Source organism: Lentinus tigrinus, assembly GCF_003813185.1.
Source record: "Lentinus tigrinus ALCF2SS1-7 unplaced genomic scaffold L226scaffold_7, whole genome shotgun sequence".
Lineage (NCBI taxonomy): Eukaryota > Fungi > Basidiomycota > Agaricomycetes > Polyporales > Polyporaceae > Lentinus > Lentinus tigrinus.
In genome coordinates, this window is record NW_027137916.1 from 1,104,252 (window position 1) to 1,130,701 (window position 26,450).

Below are 26,450 nucleotides of genomic sequence, written 5' to 3' on the forward strand. Positions count from 1 at the left end.
GCGGAACTTGTCGTCTGGTGAACGGTCGTGCTGACGCTGAGAGCTTGTATGTTCGACGTCGTGGTTTGCCACGAACGTCGATGTTGCTGAGTGGCGTGAGCCATGAACTATCATCGACGATGGTCAGTTGCCCACTCAGATTCATACCCAGTGACTCGGAGATCGTGCTCACATATACTTTTGTTGTCATGCTTGCTGTTCCATATCTGCATGTTGTCAGGAACCGTGCCGAGACATAGTAGATGGCAGGATATACCACGTCTTCTCATGCGACGCCGCCGTTCACTCACGACGCAGCGGTTGCACTTCCTCGACCGGATTTTATTCCAAAGGGTATTACCAAGTTGCGGATGCTTCTCATAAAGTCAGTGATCGAGCACGTATTACGTTGAGCCTGCATGTTGAATTTGCTAGCAGGTCTTCTTTGTCAGTCTCTTTGACATGCCGGCATGCCGGTAATAATTTCTTGTCCTTCTTGTATGTTCTGACGAAGTGTGAGCATCCACGATGATGACGGTAGGATGGAGGCGCTTACCTACCATGCCGCCAACTTCGAACTTGACACGCATCATTGCTACAAGAAAGGCTTCAACAATGGGAACTAGGTGGCGAGCACACACATGTGACCTGATGGCGGTGATGAGCTACGGTGGGCAAGTCGAGAGTTGAGGGAAGATGACATACATATGGTGAGTGGTTGCGGAGGCTGTGGCGTTGTTCTGGGCCATAGTTGGGAGGAAGACGAGGGATACTTCTAGCCGAGCGGTCAACGCAACGTACGTGAATATTATAACACACCGGCAGGGGTGGAGGTATTCATGATGAGATCAAGGATGGCGGTGGCGGAGGTGGTTGTGCGGGCGCTTCGACCGGTGGTTGCGATGAAGGCGTCGACGTTGTACGCTACGTGCCGACTGGCATGCAGGAGAGACGCATGAGTGAGAAAGCAGACAGGGCGCATGAGCAACTAGACATACCTGAGCCGGCGACAGTCTCGGCAAAGACGTCGGCGAAGGCGGTGGTTGCGCTTGCGGACGGCGTTGGCGATGGTGGTGGTTGCGATATGAGCGGCGTCGGTACCGGGCAGGCGGCGTAGAGGCGTGTCAGCAATAAATAAGAGAGTTCAAGTGCACACCGATGGACATGGACGGTCGTTGTTGTCGACGTTGACGGAGGCGGCGGAGATGGCGAAGCCTAACCACAAAGTTCCAGATGCTGGAGGTCGACGGCGTACAAGGTATCGTGGCGGGCGTGAGGCCTGACGGGTGAGTCGGCTTAAAAAGACAGAGGCAGGGGAGAGGTGGTGGTGGGAGGTGGTGGTGGTCGGGGAGAAAGAGGGAGGGCGGACAAGCGAGGTCCTTTATAGGCGCGGGGCAGGAGGACAAAGCGCTCGGTGGTTGGGGACCTCGTGGGGACAAAGCGCTTTCAAATTCCGACATAGACGCGCTCAATGGCTGCGCCTCGGCCGTCCCATTGTCCTCACAGCCCCACCCTCACCTGGGCTCTTCTGCTACTCGTGCTGATGGGAGGAGCAGACCGGGAGGAATGCTGAGGTCGAACGCCTCGTGGCAGACTTGTGCGTGTGCGACTAGTAGCTCAGTGCAGCTGTAACAATAGCAAGCAAGATATAACGTTGCAGCTCGAGAAGTGCGAGTGATACTCAGACATCATGGACACGTTTCGAAAGTGCCATTGTGCCAACAGTGGACGTGTCGGGAATTGCATGATGAAATGGCGAGGCTTGGCCTCAATTGGAAGGTCTTGCTCCGTTATGCGAAATCGCAACAGGAAACATCCTCACCCGCCATGTCGTAGCGCATGTCCTGGAGCGATCGCGAGTCGAAAATGAGTGCCGCAGCGAACAAGCTATCCCAGGCGCTTGGGCATGGACGAGTTTGTCTCTATTTGTTCCTGTGGCTGCAGCTCCTTGCCTGTGCAGGCGCTCGCAGGCGCCGCCTCGCGTTAGCGTTTTGCCTCGTACGTCTGTGCTCTGCGCGTCACCAGCTCTCAATCACGATGCCCACTGCCTCAATCTGCGCTTGGCAGATGGGGTGCTTGCCTGACTCGTGGATCATACTAGATCCTTCAAGTCCCTGTAATGACGAAGCGCCGCGCGTCCTCTCGCTCCTGTTTCCCTCGAAGATCATACTTGCTGATTCGTATAGCTATCATGTGCATCCTTATCTTGGACATAACAGGGCTGTACTAGTCCTGTGCGTCCTTATCGATTCATCTCTCCGGCGCTCTTGCCTTCTGAGGCAAACAAAACATATCGCCATCGCCGCCCGAGTACTAGGCATCATTCCATTCGCGAGAAGCTCAGATGGAAAGCCTCCTAGGAACCGAAAACGGACGACCCTTTGTGGCGAGATGAAGATAGCGGCGAGCGGCGATGCCGAAAGCCGCCGAGCCCGTCAATCTGCAGAGTATAAAGCCCCTGCGTCAGCCCACATCCTCTCTCCCCAGAACCACGACGTCCTCTCCCCTCAGTCTCAGGTCCTCTGTCCTGGAGCTGTACCGGACACTGCCCCGTTCGCGCAGTACAAGCTGCCCATCGTCTGGGTGCGCTTGAGGGTGACGACGTCTTTCACTAGCCCACTCTCCCGGACGGGCTGTGGCGGACGCTTTGTCTCGATGCTGTATGTCCCTAAGTTGCTCATGGCTCCTCCCCGTCACTGAGAGCCGTCCAATAGGGTTTATTCAGCGGAAAGCGTCCCAACGATTACTCGCCAGGTATGCTTCGCCATCTCATGCTCTCGACGTCTTGCTGACTGTTGTGGCGCAGAGTCGAGCCTTCGACGCCTTAGAGAGCCTCTTGGACGTCGACGGTCTCCGACCTGGTCGCGACCCGCGCGATACCACCACACTACCCCATCGCTGGGATCGCCCTCGGCATTGCTGGACTCTTTAGGATGTACGTGATTCATCCCTCACCTCCCGTGTACCTCGCCATCGCTGTGACTAATCTCCATCGCCATATAGTACGCTCGATGCGTCCTGCTCCAGCCGATCCGTCGTGTGTAAGCCCACCTGGTGGCATCCGACGTTCGCGTCGTGTCACGCTCAGGCTCCTGTTGATGCCGTAAGTAGTACCGCGCATCATCGCGTACGAAGGGCAGAGACAGGGAGCCAACGCCTTTCCGGTGAAGTCATCTGTCAGGGACGGGTGACTCGGATTGCGCGGAGCGTGCACGACGCATTGCAAGGCTGAGCCTCCCGGTAGTGAGTCTTCTCTCGGACTGTTAGAGCAATCAGCCGATGCTAACATTTGTCTCGCAGCGTCCACCTATCATACGTTCTTGGTAGGCAGTATTGGTGAGTGCATCTTTGCTTCTTCTCATCATGTACTTTGCTGGTAAGTCATTCGCGTAGAAGTCCGACGTCCGATAGAGTTCTAGCACTAGTATAGTGTCCTGTGTAGTAATTTGCAGTTTTGATGCTGATCATGTAATGAAAGTAAATATCGAAGAATACGGTTGAAGCTCAGCTCGAATGTGGCTCTTTGAAGTGTGGCGATCGTGGTGGATTGTGCACTCATGATCACGCGAAGAGTGATAGAAGACATCGAAGTACATAAACTTCCCGTGAAGACATGCTATCGTGAAACGGAATCCCGCACGACCCGGGCCGTTCACTCGCCCACGGTGCCCGCAACAACACTGCCATGCACACCCCAACCGACGCCCAAGCCAAACATGATCCACCCAATGAAGATAATCCCGAGCGCGACGATGAGGTACCCCCACGAGAGCAGCCCGCCGCGCGTCCTCGGCGACTTGAGCAGCTTCTCCTTGACCTTCGTCTCGCTCACCGCGTCCTCGTCGGCGGGGTCGGGCTTGCGCACGACGAGGCCCTGCGCGCGCGCGAGCTTGTCGATCTCCTCGGGCATGTCGCGCGGGGCGATCTGGGAGAGGCGCGCGGCGGGGAGGGTGTTCGGGGCCAAGTAGGACATGGCGAGCATGAAGCCCGAGACCGCGACGGAGAGGAAGGCGTAGACGAGCCAGAGCGTCACCGCGGGGTCGAGCGAGTCGGTGGGAGAGAGGTCTTGGAGCCGGCCGGCTGCGGTGGTGATGATGACGATGGAGGCTTGCACGACGGACTCTGTGGATATCGTTAGCTGCCGATGGCGAGCAATGATCAGGTAGGGTGGTGCGCACTCTTGATGGCGAAGCCGGTTGCGAAGTATTGAGGGTCCGGGATGATGCTGCGGATGATCTCGACTTGAGGTGCGGGGGTGACCGACTACAGAGTGTTAGTAAACACTGTGGACCTGTTGCAAAATTGGGAAGACGCACCTGAGAGAGCGCATAGAAGACGTATGCAGCAACTGTGCAGAGGAACGCGTGGTGAGCATAATGGACGTGAAGTGGCCGTGCAGAAACATACTGAAAGTCGGAACTGAGTGCGAGAACTTGAGGAGCAGCATAGACACAAGGAACGTAAGGCCGGACATGAAGACTGGGAACGAATCCCTAGTCAGTATCGCAAGCAGCGAGGGCAGGTGTGAGACTTACGGAAGCCAATGCGTTGCCCGAAGACATCAATGTAGATGCCCAGGAACGGCGTCAAACCAGCAGGGAGGAGCAGGTAGAAACTGGAGACCCAGCCGCCGATGACTGCACCCTTCTGGAGACGTTGCTGGGCGAATTGCCTGTGTGAGACGCGTATCAATACCGAACTCCGACCAACAAGGTGCATCCACGCGATACGTACGTCGAGATGGACACAAACGACTGCACACCCGCATTCTCGAAGATCGCAAATAGCACGACGAGCCAGAAGGTCATCGGGAGGTGCTTGATCGCGCGGATGTCGAATTTGCCGCGCTTGGTGTTCCCGGTGTGCCTGAGGCCGCTCGTCTGGTCGGTCACGTTATACCGCGAGCGGAGGTAGCGGTCGAGGAAGAAGACGACGAGCGCGCAGATGAAGGAGAACAACGCGATGACGGAGCTGATCCACAACGCCCAAGCGTACGAGCCGAGGTTCTGGGTGATCACGTTCGCCGTTGACTGGCCTGTAAACTGCGCGAGGTTCGCCACGCACCAGATCGCGCCTGGCGGGCGATGGAAATGCGTCAGCAAGGGGTACGACGCGCTTGTGGGATGAGGGTAGAGATGCAAATGCAACGGCGGTAGGAGAGAGGGAACGCACCGATGGAGAACGCGAAGCCCTTCCCGGGCGCGAAGTACGTTGAGAAGATCCGGTGCTGTGCGTTGTCGAGCGAGCCGTCTCCGATGGCGGCGAGGACCTTGCCGACGATGAGGAGCGGGTAGCTGTTAAGATGGTTTGTCGCGGCGCCGGACATGACGATCGCTCCGGAGAGGTGGAAGCCTGCGAGGATGACGGACATGATCGAGCCGCCGAATTTGTCGATGTAGAAGCCGAGGCCGATGCACAGGAACGTGTTGACGAGGTTCGTGACTGCCACCTATATGGGTATGCTCTTGTCAGCGCGCTTTGAAGGCACATGAGAGACGAGGTGTACCAGAGTGGCAAACTGGGAGTTGTTGATGTGAGTCTCCTTGATGATGGTTGTCTTCAACGAGCTAGGGAGGGTTGGGTGTTAGATGCAGTAATCTAGCTCCAGACGGTGATACTGACACAATGAGACCCTGATGGCAGCATGACATTAGCCACAGTCGCAGACGGTCTGAACATAGGGCTACTCACATTCGACCAGTGGTTCCCAACTGCGAGTTCAATAGCGGTTGCATAAGCTCGCGACACACACGAGAATAGTGAACGGACGCACAGGTACAAAGGCACGTCAACACGATCATGACCAGCTGCCAGGCATAGGGCAGCTTCGCCTTTGGGGCAGCCTTTTGCGCGGCATAGGCCAACGCAGCTTGCTCCGTATCGCCCTGGCTGGAGCTGCTGTCATGCACGTCGACGGAGGCCTTCTCCTCGATGGGAGGCTTCTCGACGCTGAGCTCGCGCTGCAGAGACATCCCAAGCGGCTTCTACTTTTCTTGGACGAAGTAAGGTTAAGCGGGGACGGCCTAAGCGGAAGGGGGCAGGGGACGGCACAGGCTCGTCCTCTCCCGAGCCGCGTCCCGCTCATCTTATCAGATAGCGCGGGTGGGACAGCTCGTTCGCATCCGGACGTGCGGGCGTGCACTGTGAGAGAATCCGCCGCACATGTTCGCTCGTGTGTTGTACGTGGGAGCTGTCAGCACGAGAGGAGCACACGCCTAGCGGGTGGACTTAAGGGCTCGTTCGCGCCTGTGGCCCTCTTCAGGGATGCCGGGCGGCCGTAATGGGATGCCACGGGTTGCACGATGGTGCGTGTCGTGTCCTTGGCGGAATGTCCTCTACCCGGTGCCTGGACGGTGCTTAGTGGAGGCTTCGTAGAATAAGTGAGGTTACACGCCTCTCATCTTATCAGATAACATGTTATCTGATAACGAGGGAGACGGCTTCCCGTCGAAATCTAATTCTGTATGCCGCCGCAGCTGCCATAGGAAATTGAGGAGGATTAGGAACGCGATGTGTGAACAGGATCTGCGACGCACGATGTTGTTCGTGGCTTTGGCCCTTGCTGAATATGGTCTAGATCGGCACTTCTTGCTGCAGCGTGCCCGAAGACTCCGAAGGGAAGGCGACCAAACATTCACAGAAGGGCGCCTTCAGCGTCATGAATGCCCAGGGCAGTGATAGACGTCGAATTCGATTCCAGCCGCACTCTCAGTCCCTGGCGAGGATGAGAACGAAGACATTCAGTCCCGCACGCTTGTTACTTGACGTCTATAGACAGTGCAGGACCTGTCGGTGCCGAAGGTGCGTGAGGGGTACATTGGAGTGAAGTATAGATGCAATTATGAACGTACTAGACTATGGCATACAGCGACGACTGACGTGCTACTCGCCGCAGGCCTTGATGTCGGGGGTTCAAGGAATGTGTTCTGGAGAAGGGCCAACCTGGTAGGATGCGCAGCATGCCGAATGACCCCTTCTGTCGTCGCAGGAAGGATCTTGCCCCGTGGTGTGGTACAGCCACCTTGGGTAACTAGCCGGAACATGTCTTGCGAGGTGGAGCATGCGGTGAACCAGCATGGGAGCTTGTCGTCCTGTACTGATGGTGTCGGAGGGAGAGCGGGCCTGATCAGACGCGTAGCGTTCAAATCTTGAAGGGAAGAACGTCTGCCGATCCGTATTACGGTAATGGGAGCGCTCTTTGGGCCACGAGAGCTGCACGCCGAGTGAGAAGACGACGAACGGCGCTGCCGGGACGCCTGTCTTCCGGTGACCTGGAGTAGGATATGTCAGCGCGACCATATGAATCACGCCACTCTTTACATACCGCGTTCTCATCCACAGAAGATTATGGACAGACCACCCTACCGATAGACCAACGACGGGATCTGAGCTGGTCGCTGGCATGCTTATCCAGTGGTCGCCATAGCCCTCACCGTCACGACAAGATGAAGCCTCTCAGCCATCGTCGCCGCGACACAACAAAATCAAGACCGCGAGGTAAAGGGTTGAGGTCAGCCAGGAAGCTCCCTCAGGTACGACGATGCTCCCACTACGGGGTGCGTACTTTTGAGTATTCATGTCCGACGGCTGAGCATGTGTGCTGCGCACAGGACGATCGATGTAGTGTCGGTCCTCAGTGCTCATGCATTATTGCTGAGCCGTGGTTTGTCTCCGTAGAGGGCGGTCGTTAATCCCAAAGGGACCTGTGATCATCAGTTGTCTGTGGTATAGATCTTGTCCAAGCTGACTTATCGCTTAACTCTGGACCGTGAAAGGGACATTGTCCCCGGAGTCGAAACGATGAGTGGGGATATCTGGCGCAGTGTTTGAAGTCCATCCTTTGCGCGTGCTCTGTCATGGTGAGCGCCACTCATACCAAGTCTTACCGCTAGATCTCGACGGCGCGAAGTAGGGGTTATAGCTCGAAGTCCACGTCAGGTCAACGACGAGACGTTCCTGGTGGCTGATCGCTCTCCTAGCATCATCAATGCCCTGTGGTGACAAAGATAGTTGATAGGAGCTGGTAATTAGTGAATTGAGTATCCTGATCAATGGCGAGCAGTACATACGCAGAAATCGGACTCTAGACTCTCGCTGAACGACTCAACAAGAGTGCATGGAAGTTGCGTTGTTGCATGATACTAACCTCGTTCTAGGTGATCTTCCCCAAATCAGTTTCAAGATGTGAAGCAAAATCAGTCAAGTACATGCCGCACGAAATCAAGGCAGCTGAACGGGCCCGGCTTGGATCAAGGACGGTGTTGTCCTGGACTCCAAGTCCACGCGGCTGCGATAATCACAAGGCTCGGCAGGCACGGTCGGCATATTGCCTTATGGGGGAGAGTCCGGGGGGCCAAGAGACAGGACGCGACGCACGTGCGCTGTGATTGGACGCGACACGATCGCGACGCGTTTTTGAGTCGGGGGAGAATGATCTGCCCGCGCCGCGCTCGCTCGTCGACCTCGCATTCCGGCACGATTCCTTGGCCGACGCCCGCCGACACCAGGCCGACGCGGGGCTCCGGCGAGCTCAGGGCGGACGATGGCGGCGAGATCGTGACGGGCGATATGCTCGCGGGCGCCTCAGATCTCTGGCCACAATTTAGCTCGCTTGGCACGCGACTCTCTTGCAAGGGTCCCCTTCCATCACCTCCACAGCGCGAACGTTATCTGCTCGCGCCCTCCCTTCCACCTTTCCTTACGACCGCCATCATGCCCCCAGCACAGGAGAAGAAGGACGCTCAGGCCGACACCCGTTCTGTCGCCAGCGGCAGCGGCAGCGACAGCTCGTCCGCCGACGACAACAAGCTCCTCGAAATCGGCTATGTCCCCTCCTTCAAGCGCGAGTTCTCCAACGTCGCTACGGTACGAACTCTTCGTTCTATGCCCCAGGTGCCAACTGACAGTCCCCAAGATCAGCTTCGCGTTCAGCATCATGGGCCTCTGCTCAAGTATCGCGACGACCTTCAACACACCGTTGACTCTTGGAGGTCCCGCCTCCGTAACATGGTGCTGGATCCTTGGGGCGGTGATGTGCTTCACCCTCGGTGCGTATCTCATTCTCATGTCGTGTTCACCGCCGTCGGAGCTCATCCCTCCGGGCGCGTCGGAGTGACATAACTCTCACCCCCGCTCCTCATCCGGACGGCGCAGTCATCACGCGAGCCAGCGTACCCGATGGGGGTGGCTTCTGTTCCCTGGCAAGCAGTGGCTTATCTGTAGCAGAAGTCACGCAAAAGAAGCCAGCGGTTGTAGACCGTGTTGTATTCCGCTCATAAGAGACGGGGCAGAGCGCCGTTGAAACCGTCTGGTATGCTTCCTACCGGAAGTAGTACGCGCCTCTATACAGCTCCAACAAAGAGCCGCGCCTGGCCGCTCATGTGACATCGGCAAGACATCTTCTTGTTATGCCCAAATACCCATCTCAGAACGGGTTCACGTCCTACGGCTCGGCGGTGTAATATGCTCATTGCGCTCATTTAGCCGGAAGAGCTCCAAGACCTATCATACACACGTCTCCTTCGTGCATGATGAACTGACCGATTCTTAGGTGCTAGTATTGCCGAGATCGTCAGCGCATTCCCGACATGTGGCGGCCTGTGAGTTCAACTGTCAATGCATCGGATCATGTGCAGACGCGCTGATAACGAGAACTCCCCCAGGTACACCGCGTCTGCGCAGTTGGTCCCACGCAAGCAGCGTGCTATCGTCGGCTGGGTGGTGGGGTGGCTGAACATCCTTGGACAGATTGTTGGCCTGTCGTCCACCGAGTTTGGCTTGGCGAACATGATCTGGGCTGCTGTCGTTGTCGGTAGGGTCAGTACTCATCGCTTTCAGCACCAGCGCCGCGTACTGACAGACTTGCAGGGTGACGATTACCAGGTCACTGCTGGGAAGAGCGTTGGCCTCTTCGCAGGTCTTCTCGTTCTCCACGGTATCCTCGTGAGTTCAATCAGAAGCGCTTGATGACCGGGCCTTCTCTGATACGGCCCGCAGAACTGTTTGGCTACGCGTTCACTGGCCCGGCTGACGTCCGGCTTCGTGTTCATTAACCTTGGAGCGACTATCAGTGCGTAACTCTCTTGCTTGTACTGCATCCGTGTCTCACGTGCACTGCAGTTATCATAATTGTGCTCCTGGCCACTACCCCTCGTAGTGAGATGCACCCTGCAGGGTATGTCTTTGGCAGCCAAGGTTTCGTGAACAACACTGGCGGATGGAACGATGGAATTGCGTTCCTCTTCGGCTTGTTGAGTGTGCAGTGGACGGTAAGTCTCTCGGTCACTTTGATCCTACAGTGAGCTGACGTATTTTTGCAGATGACGGTAAGTCGATACATGTGAATGGTTTTGGTGTTCGAAGTGCTCAGTGAGTCGCTCTCAGGACTACGATGCTACAGCCCACATCTCGTAAGTAGAGTTCAGCTTGTTTGCGTCCGTACTCGCACTTAAAACGCTCATTGCAGCGAGGAAGTGAAGCGCGCAGCGTATGCAGCCCCTTCGGCCATCTTCATTGCTGTCATCGGCACAGGTGTCTTGGGTTGGCTCCTGAACATCGTCCTCGTCCTCTGCTCAGGGCCGCTGTACGTCCATAACTCTCGGTTCATTGATGACAATCGCTGACGGCATCCTCAGGGAGAACCTTCCGGGTGCGTCTGGCTCGGCTTTCCTCGACATCATGGTCCTACGCATGGGCAAGCCCGGTGCCTTATTCATCTGGGCCTTCGTCTGCCTGACTGCGTTCTTCGTCTGCCAAACCGCCCTCCAGGCTGCCTCGCGCACGGTCTACGCATTCAGCCGCGACAAGGGTCTGCCGGACCGTGGTTTCTTCGGATACAACAGCTCATGGACACAGACGCCGCTCCGCGCGATCTGGTTCGTGACCCTGATCGGCATCGTGCCCGGGTTGCTTGACCTCGCGAGCCCGGTCGCGCTGAATGCGATCTTCGCGATGACGGCGATGGCGCTCGACCTGTCGTACATCATCCCGATCTTCTGCAGGAGGTACTACAGGAACCACCCCGAGGTCAATTTCGTGCCCGGGCCCTTCTACATGGGCGACGGAATCATCGGGTGGATCGCGAACGTGAACTGCATCCTGTGGACGCTGTTCGTTTGTATCATCTTCGCGTTGCCGACGACCCTCCCTGTCACGGGCATCACAATGAACTACGCTGCGGTGAGTGGAATCATCCAGCTTCTCTGTATCGCGGTATATCTGATCGTTGCGCCGCACCTCCAGCCCATCACCGGCGGCGTCATCCTCCTCTCCCTCGTCTGGTACGCCGTCGGCGGCCGGAGACATTACAAAGGCCCGCAGTCGAACCGCACGGATGTAAAGCCGGAGAACCCAGACGATGCCCTTGTTGCCCCACCCCAGTATGACGAGAAGGCAGAAGTAGTTCAGGTTGTATGAACGCGTCCTGCGTTCGGCTTCAACAGCCTTCGTGCGCGACAGTGCCCCCACCCCCGCTCCCCTGTCGCGCGCTCGCCAGTGACACCGATACCCCCGTGCGCTCTTCCCGTTCCTCCACGTGCTGCCTGCCTCCCTCGCGTCCCCCCAACTGCCTAGTAGTAGTGGCGCCGGTGGCGGTGTGGAGTCTGCATGGAGCACCCTCGACGACGACGCACGATTCCTCTCATCAGGACCCTCACGATCTACTACGACCTCCGGACTCACGACGCGGATGCGGTCTCGCGCAGCTAATGGGTTACACGTCGCACTTGCTATAGCTACATGCTTGGATTCACGGACCATCGAACAAGCTAGACAGACGGAAACCTCGGCGAGACACATACCAAAGAACCAAAAGTACGATGCTTGCTCCAATGTTGTAGACTGATTGGTTATATTGTTTAGGTTGCTGTGTTCGCGCTTGTACGTGCTGTGTAGCTGTAATCGTTAATCGTGGCATCGTATCGTGACCTCGACTTGGGTGCAGCCTCTTTGGTCTCGTCCTGGGATGCTGGCGGTACGTGGGTTTTGCGAGGCTATCGCGAGCCTCACTTTTCTGCACTGTCATCACTGCGATCACTTCCTCGTCTTCAGTACTCCGGCATGACATGCATAATCGCACCCGCTCAGTTCAAATTGTTGAATGCATCATGATTGACGTATTCATCATCGACCACACTGCCTACCGCAGGGCATAACGCTGATTGCGGCCTGGTCCTCGTCTTGCATCACTGCTGCAATGCGCACAAGGTCGCGAGTGCTCGTGTTCTTGAATGTTTCAAGTTGGCGGAAATGAAGGATCGCACCATGTCGTCATGTTTGTCCCGCGTCCGGTGTAAGATCCATTGTTCATCTTCTGCGTTGGTGTATGAACCCAAAATAAACCACATCTGTCGCTGCGCGTTCGCGCCACTGCAGGCGCTCGTACGTCACCGAGCTTTCTTACTCACCCCCACCTGCTCGATACGATTGCGCTCAGCACGGGTCCTCTACGGTTTCAGCCTGAGCCTAGAGAACGTTACTCGATTCTCGAGTCTCAGCCTCAACAAGCCTCAAGGCAAGGCACAAAGCTCCTCGATCAGCCATCGACGGATAGCCCTCGTTCGATCAGGCGCAGATGTTATCCAGGAATTTGTAGTGGCGAGCTGCGATCGTCGCACCATGGCCCATGGGAATTATTCCCGTTCCCAAGCAACTCGAGACAAGCAGGCCGGTTGGCAGCTTGGACAAAAGGAGCTCTCGTAAAGCCGGTGCCGCAGAATGAACAAGGTGAGTTCCTGCTGTAGAGACTCGGGAGTGTCTGAGGGTGTATGGCAGGTGGCAGGCGTGGTGTGACGGATGTCTGCCAGTAGCATGGCTGTCGCGCCGACTCCTTGCTGTGTGAGCTATGTATGTTTGAGCTGTGTTGGCAATGGGGACACCGACATGCGCGCGAGACGGCGAACAGTAGGAGGACATTTATACCCCACGGCAGTCCACGCCCTACGGTGTCGTCATGGAAACGGCCGGGTATGAGTTACTGTCGGCTTGCCGGACGATATGACGATCTAAATCGTCTTGATCGTCAGGTCCCTGAAGCTCTCTTCCTCGGGGCCCTCTGGCTGAACTAGATACTTTCACCCCCGCATTCGTTCTTGCCGGATCCCGCAGATTGAGGAAGTCAGTCGTCCGACAGCGGGATGCGTTCTGAGTGACGGGCGGATGGTAGCCACGGCAGGATATTTTTACCGGTGGCCGTCGCGCGGACAAGCGCTGACGGTTTGTTGTCAGATCGCCAACGCTGTCGCTGCGGAGGCGGAGTCCGGACGCTTCCAGCAGCGTAATCTAGAGCTTCCGCATGATCGGTTATGGCAGCACGATGGTGATGCGTGAGATCGAGTATATAAGGCTGCTGCCGCTGTGGCTTGTGTTTCCATTTGCTGGCTGGTCCCTTTCGTGCAGTTTCGTCGCCTCGTTTCAAACAGTCCTTTGAACTTTCGTACCTGCGTACCGGTCTGCGCAACATGAAGTGGCTCATTTACTTCCGTGAGACGGCGTTGAGTGAGTCTCTTTCTGCTTAGCTGGCTCTTTGGAATAGTGGGGTATGAGGGAACTGACGGAGGACGCTCGCAGCGCTGGCTACCATCACCGCCATTATCGCTCATGCTATGGGCTCGCTCACTATCAACCAGTCCGTCGGGGTGTTGACTGCAGACATAACGTATGCCCACATTGGTGTTGGTGCCGGAGTCGCGACCATCCTTTCTTTACCCATGATGTGAGTCCGCCAGTTGCTGCTCCCCCGAATCCGCTTTCATACTTTGTACGCTCTATCAGTCTGCTCTATGACATGGCCCAGGAGCGTTCGTACAGCGCCACGGTGCTCTTCGAACTTGTTTGGAACAGTGCGTTTCTTTTGGCCCATGTCCGTCTTGTAGCTTATCCCGACGACGTCTCTCCCAGTTGGTCTTTCCATTGTATGGATCGTCGCTGGTGTCAAGGCGATGGGTATCACGGGCTCCATGTTCAAGGACTGCAGCGCGACCAGCACAGCCTTGTTTGGACTCTGCCAGGACGCCAACACCCTCGTCCAGTTCGCGTTCGCGTCCGCCGCCATCCGTAAGCACCCTCATGTCACCTGCGCTATCTGAGAGGCGGTTCCGCTGACTGCGTACATCTCCTTCTGTCGCACGTCCCACAGTGATGGTGTACTCTGCCGCGCTCGGCTTCGCTGCGACGTCCGCCGCTGCGGGCGGCAAGCCCATCTGGACGTCTTTCCCGCTGCCCGGCAAGAAGCACTAAAGCTTGTGTGTCGTTTGATGTAGATCGGGGCCCGCGGGTGACAGAGGGGATCAGGGTGGTTGGCTTGATTCGTTGCGCTCGCTCCCGTGGACCTGCCACTCATTCATGTACGTTCGTTGGGGCTGCTGAAACTGGGCATTCGTGATGCCTGTCGACAGCCTGGTCGCGGAGTGACAGACAGCGAAGCACCCCGACTCTGACCATCATCACGTCGCGCGGAAGGCTGAATGACAGGTGGTAACCTGGTGGGATCGTGGTATTTGTGGATTGGAACTCTAGATCTTTTGTGCTCTCGCTCGTTTTCTCACCGCGCTGTTGCTTGCATGTGGCTAAGCTATTGTTGTAAATTATCTTCTTCTATCTCGAACGACGGCAGTGACTTACTGCGGAGAGGCGAAGGATGCGTTGTATATGCGAAACTTGGGCGCTATATGTCCACATGCGTCTAGTAGGGACATCGTGGGCTCGAGATGTTGCAAGCGGTGCAACGCTCGCTACAATCAGGATCGCTCTTGGCGGGGCTTCATGTTAATTGTAAATGCTACGCGTAACGCATTTTCAGGAGCCTAGTGCTTTGGAACCGTGGCGTAGGGGAAGTTGATTGATACGATACATCAGTACGAAAGGAGTACTACTTACTGGAACAGTGCGCGGAGTTTGAGTGACTCTGAAGTCCGATTACTCGTCGAGAGGGGAAGTTCACACTCCGAACGTTTCGAAGTGATGCCGGCCAATAGCATGCAAACGGCTTTGTTCTCGCCCGTCAACAAATGCCATGGCACTGGCACCTACTCGCTGCGGCTCAGCTCTTGGCCTGCGACTCGTTGCCCGGTTTTTAACAACCTCATCCACTAGCTGATGGTAAGAGTCAGACTGTTACTTCAAGTTCTCGTATGTGATATGCTGTCCCCCTCGATAGTGTTCCGTTGAGGTCTGAATCTAACTCAACTCTTCCAGATCCGAGTCCGAGTCCGGCGCAGCGTCCTTGCGCTCAGGCGGCTTCCTCCATTCATACTCGCTTTGGTGGACTAAAGACATCAAAACCGAATACATGTTGATAATCGCAACTTCGACCGTGCTTCCAGTACCGACAACGCCGTAGCACGACTTTTGACATCCCATCGCCGCTCGCGGACACGCGGCATTGCATCCGGTCGTGTCTGTCAACCAGGCCAGTGTAGCTATTTTCTTGGCACGAGGGAAGCACTGCGCAAGAGATATACTTCTGTCGTTAACCATGGCAATTTTTGTTCGCGCAGGTCGCGGCCCCAGATGACCGGGAGGCAGTATGCACAGTTCGCAAGCTATATATTGGTGCCCCACTCCTCAAGCCGTCCTGAATCTCTCCGTTGGCTGGTCCTCTCTGAGCTTTTTTGTTGTTTGTCTCCCGAATTTGCCGTCTTCCTTTCGTCATGTCTTTGATGTTCATTTATCGACTATGCACTTTCGGTGAGTGCTACGGTCTCTCCGCGATGTCCACATAGGCTGACTGTTTCCCTAGCGTTCGTTATGATCGCTGCTTTGATCGTGATGGCACTGTCTGCGCAGACAACCGCTGCACTCCAGAAGCTTGCTCACACTTCTGCCCTCTACTCAAACTTTGGTGTGGCCTCCGGAGTCTTGACGCTCGTTTCGATCCCCTTCATGTGAGCAGACACGCGGACCCCTCGTACGACTGACTGACACTGACGGCTCATGTAGGCTCATGAAAGATTGTTTTGGTGCCGGTCCCAGCTCAGTGATACTCTTCGAACTGATCTGGCTTTGTGAGTACTCCTGTTGCAATCTGTCGTGTAGCCGTACTGAAGCCAGTGTACAGCGGTGCTGTGGATCCTGTTCTTCGTCACTGGTGGACTCACTTTCGCGGACGCCAACTTCTCCAAGATCGTCAAGTCTTGTGATGAACTGAGCATCAGTCCGGACCTGGTCAATATATGCCGCGATGCTCAGCCGATTGGGATACTTGCCATCCTCGCGGCAGTTGCCCGTGCGTCTCTCGCTCTTCCCGGATTCGTGAGCATTTACACTGACGCGGACCGGCTGCGCAGTACTTATCTACTTCCTCGCCCTACTGGTCTTCGCGGCTATGAGATCCAGCCGGCAGGGTCCCGTCTGGATGCAGTCGGTCAAAGATAGCGAGAAAGCATACTAGGGGAGTTGATAGCTGGCAACCCAACTATGCCAAGCCTCTACGAGCGGATGTAATAGGATCGCCTCAACACGCATGCTATTGTCGTCAGTGGTGCGAAGATGGTATACGTCTAGTGCGAACTGTCCGCAGTGATGAAGACGTATTTCAGAAGGGAGACGGAATCACGGAAGCAAAGCCGACGGGCCGCAAGCGCACTGGGTCGTACCAAAATGTGTCGCACTTGTGACAATAACTTGCGCCGGCGCACCCGTTTCACTTGAGCTAGGATCATCGAAGGCGCAGGATCCCCTTTCTCCCTGTTTGCCGCAGCTGTATCGATCAGAGATTTGTGGCATATATGTGAAGGTGGGACTACGGGGTGCGCGTTCCTCACTGCTGACAGTTTCCACTCGACCGCATTGACTACTCGCATACAGCATCGCATCTCTTTTTCAGTATGTTTTGGATCTACAAATTACTGCTATGTGCTCTGGGCAAGTGGTCCTTGACACGTTTCATAACCCGTCGCACTCATTCCGCTCAGCTCTTTTCATTTTCGCCGGCATTGGTGTAACGTTCTTGTCCGTGCACAAGGGTGGTTTGTGACTGGATACCGTGAGGCGGCGATGGCTAGGTATTCTACCTGGGTGCGTCTTCTGCAAGTCGCTGGCTTCATGCGAATCAGCTGATGATTGATATGACCCAGGAACCCCCTTCGTCATTTTCGGGGTCACCGGTGTTCTAGCCTGCATTGACCCTTCCGTCAAGGACTTCCGGAGCGTGGACTACTGCTCTTCGCTGGAAGATAAGAACCTGGCCTTGGCGTGTATGGATGTGGAACCGTTCGGCATCGCATCCTTCGCAGCGGCATCGATTCGTGAGTAACCGACCTTCAGGTCTAGAGGATGGAAGCCATGCATTGACGATTCCCGGCTCTGGGCAAGTACTTTTATACGGTGGGACTGATATATGTCACCTCTTCCAACCATGACAAGGGCGTCATCGGCAACTTTTTGGACGGAGCTACGTGGACATGAGAGCCAGACTACTACGCCATCATGTTCGAATCCATTCAAGTTCCATGAAATCCGCTGGATCACCAGGCGGTCATCATGATCCGGGTCAGGCCACTGAAAACGCTTCTCAACTCCGCAGCAAACTAGGAGTTGCCTGCAGATGTCGAGAACTCTGATTCCGCCCCCGTCACATTCAGGGCAACCATACAGACGCGCTCACTCGTGGTCATCGTCTCTCGACGTCTTATCTGGAAGCGCCGCAGTCATCCTGGATACTGAAGCACGAACAACATCCGGTCCATGGGCGCTCCGACCTAGCTCGCATCCTTCCCTCCTCACCATCCCCTCCTTTTCCCTCACGTCGCACTGGATACGATGCAGGCTTGGACTAACTTGAACTCATGACAGATATGAACACAATGAGCACCCGTAACATCAATATCTGGCGTCATATCGCTCGTCTCCGAGATGGACATGGTCCGGATACAATTGTCAACGCCCAAGACCCTGTCTGAATCCCTCCCGGCCCTCTCACGTCTGATCATCGTGAAACTCGTATACGAAGCGACCTTTGGGTATTTGCTTTTCCAGGACCACCCACCATAAAGCTCGTTGTCGCGCAAGCGTTTCCGGAAGCAGTTCGATTCTTCATAACGCCCCTCCGAATCCGTGACCCATCATCCATCGCCCTTTCCCCACCTTTCTCCGCTTTCCTCACCTCAATTTTTCTCGCTCCTGGTGCTCCATGTCTACGTTAACGGGGTCCAGTACAGGTGAGAAACGAAGCGCTTGGTTCTTGATATCTTCGCGACACTCATCGGATATCCGCGTTCCTTCAGTGTCTGTCTTGACTGCTAATATGACTTCCGTGGCCGCGGCAGTCTCTACTGCCTCTGGATCTGATCACGCTAAGCATTTCAGGAACTTATATGGATATGTTCCGACCGAATGGGTCTGCATCTTATTCATCGCCCTCTTCGGCTTCTCTACATGTGAGTAGTAGTCGCTTCGAACTCAGGTAACACAGAACTGAGCTGACCATGCTCATGACAGTGGTCCACGCAGTCCAGGCAGTGCGCTCGCGACTCTGGTGGCTCTTTCCTACCGCCTGCTTGGCTGGTGTTGCAGAGATCATTGGATGGGTCGCAAGGCTGATATCCAGCAACAACATATCGTCCATCAATCCATATGTTATCCAGTGAGTACGCCCCGTTTGCGCTTTGAGGCGTTGGCCCTTCAACGCTGTACCAGGATCACAACCACCATCGTCGCTCCCACTCCTCTTATTGCTGCAAACTTCGTAATCCTGGGTCAGGTCATCCGTCGCATAGGTCAAGATTACAGCCGACTGTCTGCCAAGTGGTGTGAGTACTCGTTCAGGCACACGGCCTCTGTCTTGACTCATAGGACTCTCATGACAGACACGATCATCTTCTGCGGATGTGACATTATTTCACTTATTATGCAAGCCCTCGGCGGCGCGAAGGCTTCCATCGCAGTGAAGAAGGGAACCAACCCTCAGCCGGGAGGCCATATCATGTTGGCAGGTGTTTCATTCCAGCTAGGTGCGTTTCCTCAATCATTTCTCTCGCCATGACGATGGGTGACACTCCATTAGCTTCACTCTTCGTCTATGTCGTGCTCGCGTCGGAGTTCCTGCTTCGCTATGCTTACGATCATCCGTTCAAACGCACGGTCAAGTCGCCCGGCATGAGACACCGTAGCATGGATCTGAAGACGAAGCTTATGCTCTTCGCCCTGGGGCTGGAAGCCATCTTCCTCTTCATTCGATCGATATACCGTGTGGCGGTGAGTAGCTCTTCTATTGTCCCGGACATCCTACGAATCTGTGTCTCTGAACTCCGTTGACAGGAACTCGCCGATGGCTGGGGTGGCGTTGTCATCACCACCCAGACATACTTCAGTAAGTTTCTCGCACGCTCCTCTCACCTCGGTACTGACCAACACTCGCAGACGTCTTTGACGGCGCAATGATCGTCCTCGCGATGTACACGTTGAATTTCTTGCACCCCGCCATCCTTCTCGGCAATGCGGATAAGTGGGGTAATAAGGAAGTCGATTACGTCCAACCTTCCGAGTCGGTCGAGCTCGACGTGAAGAATCGTTCCCTATGAACATGGTTCAAGTATCGGATTTTGGCCTTTCTAGTCGTTGCTTGCCGCTGGTGCCGTGATTTCACTCGCGCGGCAAGCACCCGAGACGATTCAGTACTTAGCACAGTCCCTTAGACTCACTCATTTTGTATTTTCGTAAACGTCTTCCTAATCAAGTGGATCGTCAATTCGTCATCATCGCGTTGACTCTACTTGGGGTATAGTAGGTTGACGACCTTCAGTATCATATTGGAGCTATTGTACGACAGGACAGAAAATGATGTCAACTCCCAACACATCCCTTCATTCCTCCGATTCCCGAACACTGTGGCACATGTGGAGAGGACTCGCACTAAGTACTAGTCCCGAGGGCCACGAAGAGGCCTGCGCCGCGATCGGCACGCCAGCGAGCAATGGTCGACCGTTCCTCGGGCTTGAATCGAGAGGTCCTACTGTATTGTGCGACTCCCTCGGAACCTACTTATGGGGCATGGTAATAATGGCCATCAGCCAACCAAGAGGATGCCTACAGATCGCCAACACCCAGGCCCCCCTGTAAGGTACGAGCACTGGCACTACTCACCATCTCGTGAGCAGACGTCGAGCGGACCGTTCGAGTGTGATCGCCGATCGGCAACAATGTATGATCTAGAATCCGTGTAATAACATTAATGTACGTGAGAATGTATGCATTACTCTACAGCTCTTCATGTCTGGGTGAATCTTGAGACGACGCCGTGCTCGACGTGCTCTCCGCGGTCCCCGTATCCGAAGCTCTTCCAGAGGACCCTGATGCCGTCGACCCCGCGCTCGAGCTCGCGCTGCTACTGCTCGACTTCTTGACGGGCTTTGGCGCGCGTTTGCGGTAGAGCTTCTGTAGGTGGTTCTCGAGCACCTTCGCGCGCGCGCGCATCTCGCTCGAGAGGATGACAGGGTCTTCGTTCATCTTGACCTTCTTCTGCTTCTCGACCCACTCGTCGAGCCAGGTCTCGTGCTCCTTCAGCACCTTCTCAAACTCGTCGAGCTCCTCCTTGGTGTACTTGGTCGGCAACCCCGCCTCGAGCTCCTTCGTCATGTTCAGCTTCGCGTCCGTGAGGAACAGCCGCGAGCTCCAGTTCCACATTTGGCTGTTGTTCAACGCCTGAGGGAACTCCTCGATCTCCTTGTAGCGGTGGACAATTGGGCGTTCGAGACTCCTGCAAGAATGAAGGCGTGAGTCTGAGGGTGCTAAAGGTGGTGTGAGATAGAGCGACTTACTCCAAGGCTGTACGTTTCTCGATGTACTCCATCGTAGTGGCGTCGTCTCCGTGCTCTTGAAGCCACGAATATGCCTCAGCAACCTTGTCGGAGATGGCCTTGCGCTCGAATGTCTGGGAGCACTTGACGAAGGGCGACTCCGGAGACTCGTCCTCAAGAAGATCGCGCAGGCGGTAGATGTAGCCCTCGAGGGAGTTACGGGCCTCCTCATGCCTCCTCTTCGACGCTTCTTCAGCGTCGATGGCCTTCAACCTGTCGAGAAGTTAGTGGTGGCGCCCGGGGACGATATAGAGTCGACGAACCTATCGCGTCCCGTGCGCTTCTCTGCGACGCTCATGGGAGGGATCGTGGGGAACTTCGTGTCAATCTCGAGGGTGATGGGTTCCTTCTTCGAGACAGCAGTAGCAGACGCCTCAGCGGAAGAAGACGTGGTTGTCGAGTCGGTCTCGGCGGTGCCTACGTCCGCAGTCGTCCCGTCAACAGAAGACGACGAAGAACCTTTACCAAAGAGATCCTTCAGTTTGCCTGCGCTCGCGCATGACGCAAATGTACGGACGGCAGAGAAAACAATACTCACCAGTAAGCGAGTCGTCCTTGAACTCTCCAGTGAGGACAGCGTCCCGCAGGGAAGCGAAGCCAGACTCGGAGAGCATGACGGTCGCCTTGATGACAGGCTCAGTCGCGCCAGCCTCGGTCAGGTTCTTGATTGCCTCACCCACGCCGACGATCTCGGCCTCAATGAAGTCCGTAGGATACCCACTGCGTCCATGTCAGCAAAGTGACATAGCTCGAAATACGGGGACACTCACCGAAGAGGAGGCGACTTGTAGGCAAGCTTCACCGAGAAGTCATCGTGACGCTTGAACGTCAGCGTCTTCTTGGTACCAGTCTTCGAGCCTGCGGGGAAGACGAGCGTGTTGATCGTACGTGGACGCGCGCCGGGCTGCTTCGACTCCGCCTGATAGGAGACCTGGATGTCGTAAGGGCCGATGTCTGTGATGCGGATATCCTTGGTCTTGAACTGGCGACTCAGACCCGCGCCATGGAGGGCAGCACCGAGCACAGCGGCCTCGTCGGCATTCACGTTGAACGCAAGCTTATTCGCCCCAACAGCGGCCTTGACGGCGTCCTGAATCATGGGTGTCCTCGACGCACCGCCGGTGAAGATGACAGAGGTGATGTTGTCCTAGGCATTTGTGAGCGCAGTGATAGGGCCGAAAATGTAGGCGGAACACACCAGCTTCAGCCCAGCATGCGCAAGAGCCTCGAGGATGGGGACGGCGTAGCGCAACTTGAGGTCCTTGCACGCAGTCTCGAATTCGGCGCGGGTGAACTTGCCCCTGTAATCAAGGTCGTACGCGAGACTCTCGATCTGATCCGCCACAGTTAGCACTGCGAAAAATCGCATACAAGAATCGGTACCTCACCGTCGCCTGTGCTTCGGTGTTCGCGCTGAGGATGGCCTTGACGCGTCCCGCCTCCTTCCAGAGCTTCGCCATGGCGCGCTTGTCATTGCTGATGTCGCGCTTGTACCGCTTCTGGAAGTCGTTGAGTAGGAGATCGCGGAGTCGCCTATTGAGCTCCGTTCCGCCGATGAACCTGTCGTAACCAATGCCATGGACAGTGATCTGCGTAGCGTCTTTGGCCATCTTGGACTTGGAATCGCTTCCTGCAGACGAGAACTCCACCACTGTAGCGCGGATGGAGGACGCGCCGGCATCGTAGATGACGTGGTACTCGGGCGTAGGGAAGGAGCGCGTCATGGCGTAGTTGACTGCGACCGCGGTACCGTCGTTGATGAGCGCGAGCGTACGGAGGCCGGAGATCTCGATGGCGTCCACAACGGCGTCGCGTTCAAACTGCGTGTAGTATGGGGGAACGGTGACGATGACGTCGGACACCTTTTCGCCTGCGGTACTTTCTGCCAGCTCGCGCACGTATGCGAACTGCATGGCAATGAGCTCCTCCACAGTCCACTCCGTACCGTCTGACCGGCGCAGCGCGACTGTGCCACGCTCGGTCTTCACCATGTCCGCCGTAGAGACAGAGGCATAGAAGGAGACGGCTTCGGAGCCATAGGGTGCGGCCTGCAAGAACTTGAGGGACGAGAACGAGTCTAGCGGGAATCGACCGGCCTTTTCGAAGCGTCAACGCGACGTACGTGAGACTACGCAAGACAATTCAACTAAGTTCGAGCACTCACGATATTCGCTGCGTCCTGCCCAAACAACCTGTCGTTGTGCTTCCACCCGACCGTCGACTGCATCTTCCGCTTCGAGTCCCGGTTGAGGAGAACGTCAAACGGCTGTCCGGGTTTCATGAGCGACGCCTTGATGAAGTCCGCGCCATAGTCAATCGCCAGAATAGACCCGAGAACGCGTTCTGACCATAATGAGAGCCATAGACAGAGAAAGAGAAAGAGCCGGGTCATGATCGGGAGAGGGGAGTGTGCATGCAGTCGCGCGCGTCGAGTACTTTTATGCCTTACACGTCACCCGACCGTGCGCTACGTGGTCTCGGACACGTGTCGGCTGTGTCGAGCTGATTCCAAGGATTCGCCGCACAACCCCAATGGTGTTCGGAATCTCTAACGCGTGCAGGGTGCGGACAGGCAAGGTGATGCGCTGGCAAGATAAGTAGAGAGGGTGGGGAACGTGTCCGTACGACCGTCTTCAAAAGGTTGGCCGCGGTACTTAGAACCGTCCTCAACAATCTAATCTTATCGACGGCGCATGGGCGTCAAGATGTTGAAGTTGTCAGTATGTTCGGACTGGCGAAATTGAAGGCTATTGGCCCTATCTATTGGATGTAGCTACCATACATGACAGACTCCGCTACTGATGGTCTAGCTATCAAATGAACCACTCACCAACAGAAGGTAACTTATTAGTGCGGGAGCAGACTGGGGGATACTCACAGACGATGGTCACGCTCAGGTCAGGGGCCACGACGTAGGTTGTCTCTCTAGGAGGCCGATCGCTGAAACGCGCCAGTCAGCAACGGTCGCATTATCCCAGCGGAGAACAGAAACCAACCATTTGGAGGCCCAGCCTTGCAATGCGCCGTGTACGCTCCGCACAGTCCGAGTCACCCGTCCCTGACAGATGACTTCACCGGAAAGGCGTTGACTCTCCGTCTCTGCCCTTCGTACGCGATGATGCGCGGCACTACTTACGGGCATCGACAGCAGCCTGAGCGTGACACGACGCGAACGTCGGATGCCACCAGGTGGGCTTACACACGACGGGTCGGCTGGAGCAGGACGCATCGAGCGTACTATACGGCGATGCAGATGAGCTAAGTGAAGCGAGATACACGGAAGATGGATCACATACATCCTAGAGAGTCCAGCAACGCTGGAGGCGACCCGGCGCAATAGGGTGGTGTGGTAGTATCGCCCGGGTCGCGAGCAGTTCAGAGACCGTCAACGTCCAAGAGATTCTCGAAGGCGTTGGAAGGCTCGACGCTGCGCCACGACAGTCAGCAAGACGTCGCGAGAATGAGTGGTGGCGAGACATACCTGGCCAGTGAGCATTGGGACGCTGTCAGCTGAAGTAGTCCTGTTAAAGGTTGTGAGTGATGAGGGCAGAGCCACGAGGAAAGGCACATACAGCATCGAGACTAGGCGTCCGCCACAGCCCGCCGAGGGGAGGCGGGCCAGTGAATGACGTCGTCACCCTCAAGCACACCCAGCAATTGGGCAGCTTGCATCCCGCCAACAGGGCAAGGTCGAGTACAGCCCGGGGGACGAGGACCTGAGCAAGAGGGGAGAGGACGTCGTGATTCTGGAGAAAGAGGATTTGGGCTGACGCAGGGGCTTTATACTGTGCAGATTGACGGGCTCGGCGGCTTTCGGCATCGCCGCTCGCCGCTATCTTCATCTCGTCACAAAGGGTCGTCCGGTTTCGGTTCCTAGGAGGCTTTCCATCTGAGCTTCTCGCGAATGGAATCAGTGACTTCAGTCCAGCCTGATAATCTTACCCCTGTAGTTACTGCAGAAGTCCGATAATCTCGCCGCGTAGTTAACTGAGTTAATCCAATACGTTCAAGTACCATAAACAGATCTGCATACTGTTCAAATCCTGAGCCAATGCAGCGTACAGGCGGTCAGCCCTCCAGATTAACTGGGATTATCGCAGGGCCCAGTTTATGTTCGTGATTATGATCAAGACGTCCCCTGGATCATGTCGTGGGATCTGATAATCTAAAGTCATCGTGAATTAGAGATAATGAAGGGATACAGAACTTCATTGTCGTCGCGTAGCACTGCGGTAGGATACAAAAGACAATCAAGACCAAAAGATTATCGACTACTCGACGTAATCCTCTAAGCATCGGCCCCTCCAGTCCATGTTGTCGTCGTGCGCCGCGAAGGTCTGGTTGGTCCAGCGCAGGATGGCAAAAAGACGGTGCAGGGAAGATGGCAGAGAGACGGCGCAGATGGCAAATCGGAGTGCATAGAGGGTGGGGAAGCGTGAGCAAAAGCGTATTTAACGGGTCAACTCAGAGAGGGACGACGTACCTAACACATTCAGAACGGTGTGAAGAAGACTTTTGCTATTTTGAGGTGCAGATATTGCGACAGTCACCAGCTGGGAGAGCGAGTCGTCAGGCGGCCAGGCAGGCAAAGTTGTCAGACAGGCGAGCGAGTAGAGGGTAAGCAGTCGAGCGAGTGGTCGGGCGAGCAAGTGGCCAGGTGAGCAAGTTATAGTCAGGTGAATATAAGACTGACCAGGCATGGTGCAGAGCGAAGCAAGGGAGTGGACAGAGAGCGACGACGTGGCAGGCGCCCTTGGGACACCAGTTCCCACGCCACGAACTCTGGCGTCTCGCAGTCTCAACGTCTCTTGCCCACTTGTTCTCGCTCTTCACTGCACTGCGGGGTCTCTCTGACTTTCTGCTGCCCTCTGCTTGTTCTCTCTCATTCTCTATCTCTTGCTCTTGCTCTCGTGCTCTCGCTTATACTCCGGATTGCGTTCTTGCCCTTCGTTCACCTCACTCATATTCTTCTCGCGCTGACTTACTGGGTACCCTCTCCCTCGCTCCCACCCCTTGTCTTTCGCCATGCCCGTGTGCACGATGCGCAGATGCTCCAGTTCCATCACCACAACCACGGACTTCCTCGCCCGCCTCGTGAGTCTCCAACATGTTCAGTCTCGCCCTCTCACGCTATCCGTCTCCGTCTCCCTCGCGCTCTCTCTCTTCGTCTTTAGGCTCTCTCCCTCCTCGTCTCCCTCGCGTTCTCCCCCTCTGTCTGCCCCTCTGTCTCCCTTGTGCTCCATAACACTCCAGCGCGCTCCCTGTTGAGCTCTTCGCCACACTCTGTGTCACGCTCCCCGGTTGTGCTCTCCCTCTTCGTCCTGCTCTCTATCCCTCTCCTCTCCCTCTTATCCTCTCTCACGCATCATCTAGCTGCAGTATAATGTAGCTCCTCCCATGTGAAGTAAATGATTATTTGAGTACCTGATCATATCCTGATCCATACAAATACGACTATATATACATTGTAGGTTTACAGGTAACGAAGGCCTGATGACGCAGTTGGATAAACTGGAGATTAATTTGTGTAAGTAGGGAGATCTGTCGTTCGATTCCGTGTGGTGGCAGTCATTTTGTCTCCCATGTAACCTGGAAGATTATCGCGGATAAGCCATCGTGATTAACTCACTTAATGAAAGGGCGAGATTATTCGAATCCTGCAGTAACTACTGACAAAAG

The 26,450-nt window shown here is 55.7% G+C and overlaps 11 protein-coding genes across 11 annotated transcripts; 6 read left to right on the top strand and 5 right to left on the bottom strand.

The window, feature by feature from the left end:
- Positions 1-2,370: 2,370 nt before the first annotated feature.
- On the top strand, positions 2,371-2,911 carry L226DRAFT_569382 (uncharacterized protein; the record flags this gene model as incomplete). Its single annotated transcript, XM_067684290.1, has 3 exons — positions 2,371-2,639; positions 2,694-2,733; positions 2,786-2,911. 3 exons carry the CDS (start codon positions 2,371-2,373, stop codon positions 2,909-2,911), a joined length of 435 nt encoding a protein of 144 aa, XP_067537755.1.
- A 720-nt stretch (positions 2,912-3,631) lies between these two features.
- L226DRAFT_569383 (MFS general substrate transporter) lies at positions 3,632-5,951 on the bottom strand (the record flags this gene model as incomplete). Its single annotated transcript, XM_067684291.1, has 11 exons — positions 3,632-4,101; positions 4,158-4,242; positions 4,296-4,327; positions 4,387-4,458; positions 4,515-4,651; positions 4,714-5,053; positions 5,152-5,428; positions 5,486-5,546; positions 5,602-5,612; positions 5,671-5,690; positions 5,753-5,951. 11 exons carry the CDS (start codon positions 5,949-5,951, stop codon positions 3,632-3,634), a joined length of 1,704 nt encoding a protein of 567 aa, XP_067537756.1.
- A 2,740-nt stretch (positions 5,952-8,691) lies between these two features.
- On the top strand, positions 8,692-11,394 carry L226DRAFT_459773 (APC amino acid permease; the record flags this gene model as incomplete). Its single annotated transcript, XM_067675543.1, has 11 exons — positions 8,692-8,844; positions 8,894-9,026; positions 9,530-9,578; positions 9,642-9,795; positions 9,847-9,921; positions 9,976-10,048; positions 10,099-10,251; positions 10,349-10,388; positions 10,445-10,561; positions 10,614-11,157; positions 11,221-11,394. The coding sequence occupies 11 exons, from the start codon at positions 8,692-8,694 to the stop codon at positions 11,392-11,394; spliced, it is 1,665 nt and encodes a 554-aa protein (XP_067537757.1).
- Positions 11,395-13,164: 1,770 nt separating this feature from the next.
- L226DRAFT_361642 (uncharacterized protein) lies at positions 13,165-14,328 on the top strand. Its single transcript, XM_067674225.1, has 5 exons — positions 13,165-13,473; positions 13,546-13,690; positions 13,750-13,817; positions 13,876-14,031; positions 14,114-14,328. The coding sequence occupies exons 1-5, from the start codon at positions 13,437-13,439 to the stop codon at positions 14,212-14,214; spliced, it is 507 nt and encodes a 168-aa protein (XP_067537758.1). The 5' UTR covers positions 13,165-13,436; the 3' UTR covers positions 14,215-14,328.
- Positions 14,329-15,626: 1,298 nt separating this feature from the next.
- Positions 15,627-16,366, top strand: L226DRAFT_569386 (uncharacterized protein; the record flags this gene model as incomplete). Its single annotated transcript, XM_067684292.1, has 5 exons — positions 15,627-15,663; positions 15,716-15,860; positions 15,916-15,980; positions 16,034-16,201; positions 16,263-16,366. 5 exons carry the CDS (start codon positions 15,627-15,629, stop codon positions 16,364-16,366), a joined length of 519 nt encoding a protein of 172 aa, XP_067537759.1.
- Positions 16,367-18,220: 1,854 nt separating this feature from the next.
- Positions 18,221-19,496, top strand: L226DRAFT_569387 (RTA1-domain-containing protein; the record flags this gene model as incomplete). The annotated part of the gene is made up of 7 exons (XM_067684293.1): positions 18,221-18,353; positions 18,415-18,559; positions 18,613-18,725; positions 18,783-18,926; positions 18,980-19,170; positions 19,234-19,285; positions 19,336-19,496. 7 exons carry the CDS (start codon positions 18,221-18,223, stop codon positions 19,494-19,496), a joined length of 939 nt encoding a protein of 312 aa, XP_067537760.1.
- Positions 19,497-20,089: 593 nt separating this feature from the next.
- On the bottom strand, positions 20,090-23,388 carry L226DRAFT_483611 (actin-like ATPase domain-containing protein). Its single transcript, XM_067677020.1, has 8 exons — positions 22,936-23,388; positions 22,160-22,867; positions 21,970-22,104; positions 21,542-21,918; positions 21,310-21,491; positions 21,035-21,257; positions 20,733-20,984; positions 20,090-20,671 (listed from the first exon to the last, which is right to left on the bottom strand). The coding sequence occupies exons 1-8, from the start codon at positions 23,161-23,163 to the stop codon at positions 20,173-20,175; spliced, it is 2,604 nt and encodes an 867-aa protein (XP_067537761.1). The 5' UTR covers positions 23,164-23,388; the 3' UTR covers positions 20,090-20,172.
- Positions 23,389-23,495: 107 nt separating this feature from the next.
- L226DRAFT_361767 (uncharacterized protein) lies at positions 23,496-24,141 on the bottom strand. Its single transcript, XM_067674226.1, has 2 exons — positions 24,068-24,141; positions 23,496-24,008 (listed from the first exon to the last, which is right to left on the bottom strand). Exon 2 carries the CDS (start codon positions 23,998-24,000, stop codon positions 23,665-23,667), a length of 336 nt encoding a protein of 111 aa, XP_067537762.1. The 5' UTR covers positions 24,001-24,008; positions 24,068-24,141; the 3' UTR covers positions 23,496-23,664.
- Positions 24,142-24,146: 5 nt separating this feature from the next.
- On the bottom strand, positions 24,147-24,613 carry L226DRAFT_569389 (uncharacterized protein; the record flags this gene model as incomplete). Its single annotated transcript, XM_067684294.1, has 3 exons — positions 24,147-24,198; positions 24,253-24,281; positions 24,344-24,613. The coding sequence occupies 3 exons, from the start codon at positions 24,611-24,613 to the stop codon at positions 24,147-24,149; spliced, it is 351 nt and encodes a 116-aa protein (XP_067537763.1).
- Positions 24,614-25,141: 528 nt separating this feature from the next.
- Positions 25,142-25,472, bottom strand: L226DRAFT_533194 (uncharacterized protein; the record flags this gene model as incomplete). The annotated part of the gene is made up of 1 exon (XM_067680402.1): positions 25,142-25,472. A coding segment is annotated over one exon (250 nt), but the record flags the coding sequence as incomplete, so codon positions are not given.
- A 176-nt stretch (positions 25,473-25,648) lies between these two features.
- On the top strand, positions 25,649-26,136 carry L226DRAFT_533196 (uncharacterized protein). Its single transcript, XM_067680403.1, has one exon. It carries the CDS (start codon positions 25,797-25,799, stop codon positions 26,037-26,039), a length of 243 nt encoding a protein of 80 aa, XP_067537765.1. The 5' UTR covers positions 25,649-25,796; the 3' UTR covers positions 26,040-26,136.
- The last annotated feature ends 314 nt before the right edge of the window (positions 26,137-26,450 follow it).

What these genes read in the sequence shown, in the direction of transcription:
- L226DRAFT_361642 (XM_067674225.1), top strand. Translation starts at nt 13,437, where the DNA reads ATGAAGTGGCTCATTTACTTCCGTGAGACGGCGTTGA. An exon ending in CTTCGAACTTGTTTGGAACA is followed by an intron (nt 13,818 to 13,875) that starts GTGCGTTTCTTT and finishes CGTCTCTCCCAG; the next exon opens with TTGGTCTTTCCATTGTATGG. An exon ending in GTTCGCGTCCGCCGCCATCC is followed by an intron (nt 14,032 to 14,113) that starts GTAAGCACCCTC and finishes CACGTCCCACAG; the next exon opens with TGATGGTGTACTCTGCCGCG.
- L226DRAFT_533196 (XM_067680403.1), top strand. Translation starts at nt 25,797, where the DNA reads ATGCCCGTGTGCACGATGCGCAGATGCTCCAGTTCCATCACCACAACC.
- L226DRAFT_361767 (XM_067674226.1), bottom strand. Translation starts at nt 24,000, where the DNA reads ATGCGTCCTGCTCCAGCCGACCCGTCGTGTGTAAGCCCACCTGGTGGC.
- L226DRAFT_483611 (XM_067677020.1), bottom strand. Translation starts at nt 23,163, where the DNA reads ATGACCCGGCTCTTTCTCTTTCTCTGTCTATGGCTCTCATTATGGTCA. An exon ending in ACACCGAAGCACAGGCGACG is followed by an intron (nt 22,105 to 22,159) that starts GTGAGGTACCGA and finishes GTGGCGGATCAG; the next exon opens with ATCGAGAGTCTCGCGTACGA. An exon ending in GAGAAACGTACAGCCTTGGA is followed by an intron (nt 20,672 to 20,732) that starts GTAAGTCGCTCT and finishes TCATTCTTGCAG; the next exon opens with GAGTCTCGAACGCCCAATTG.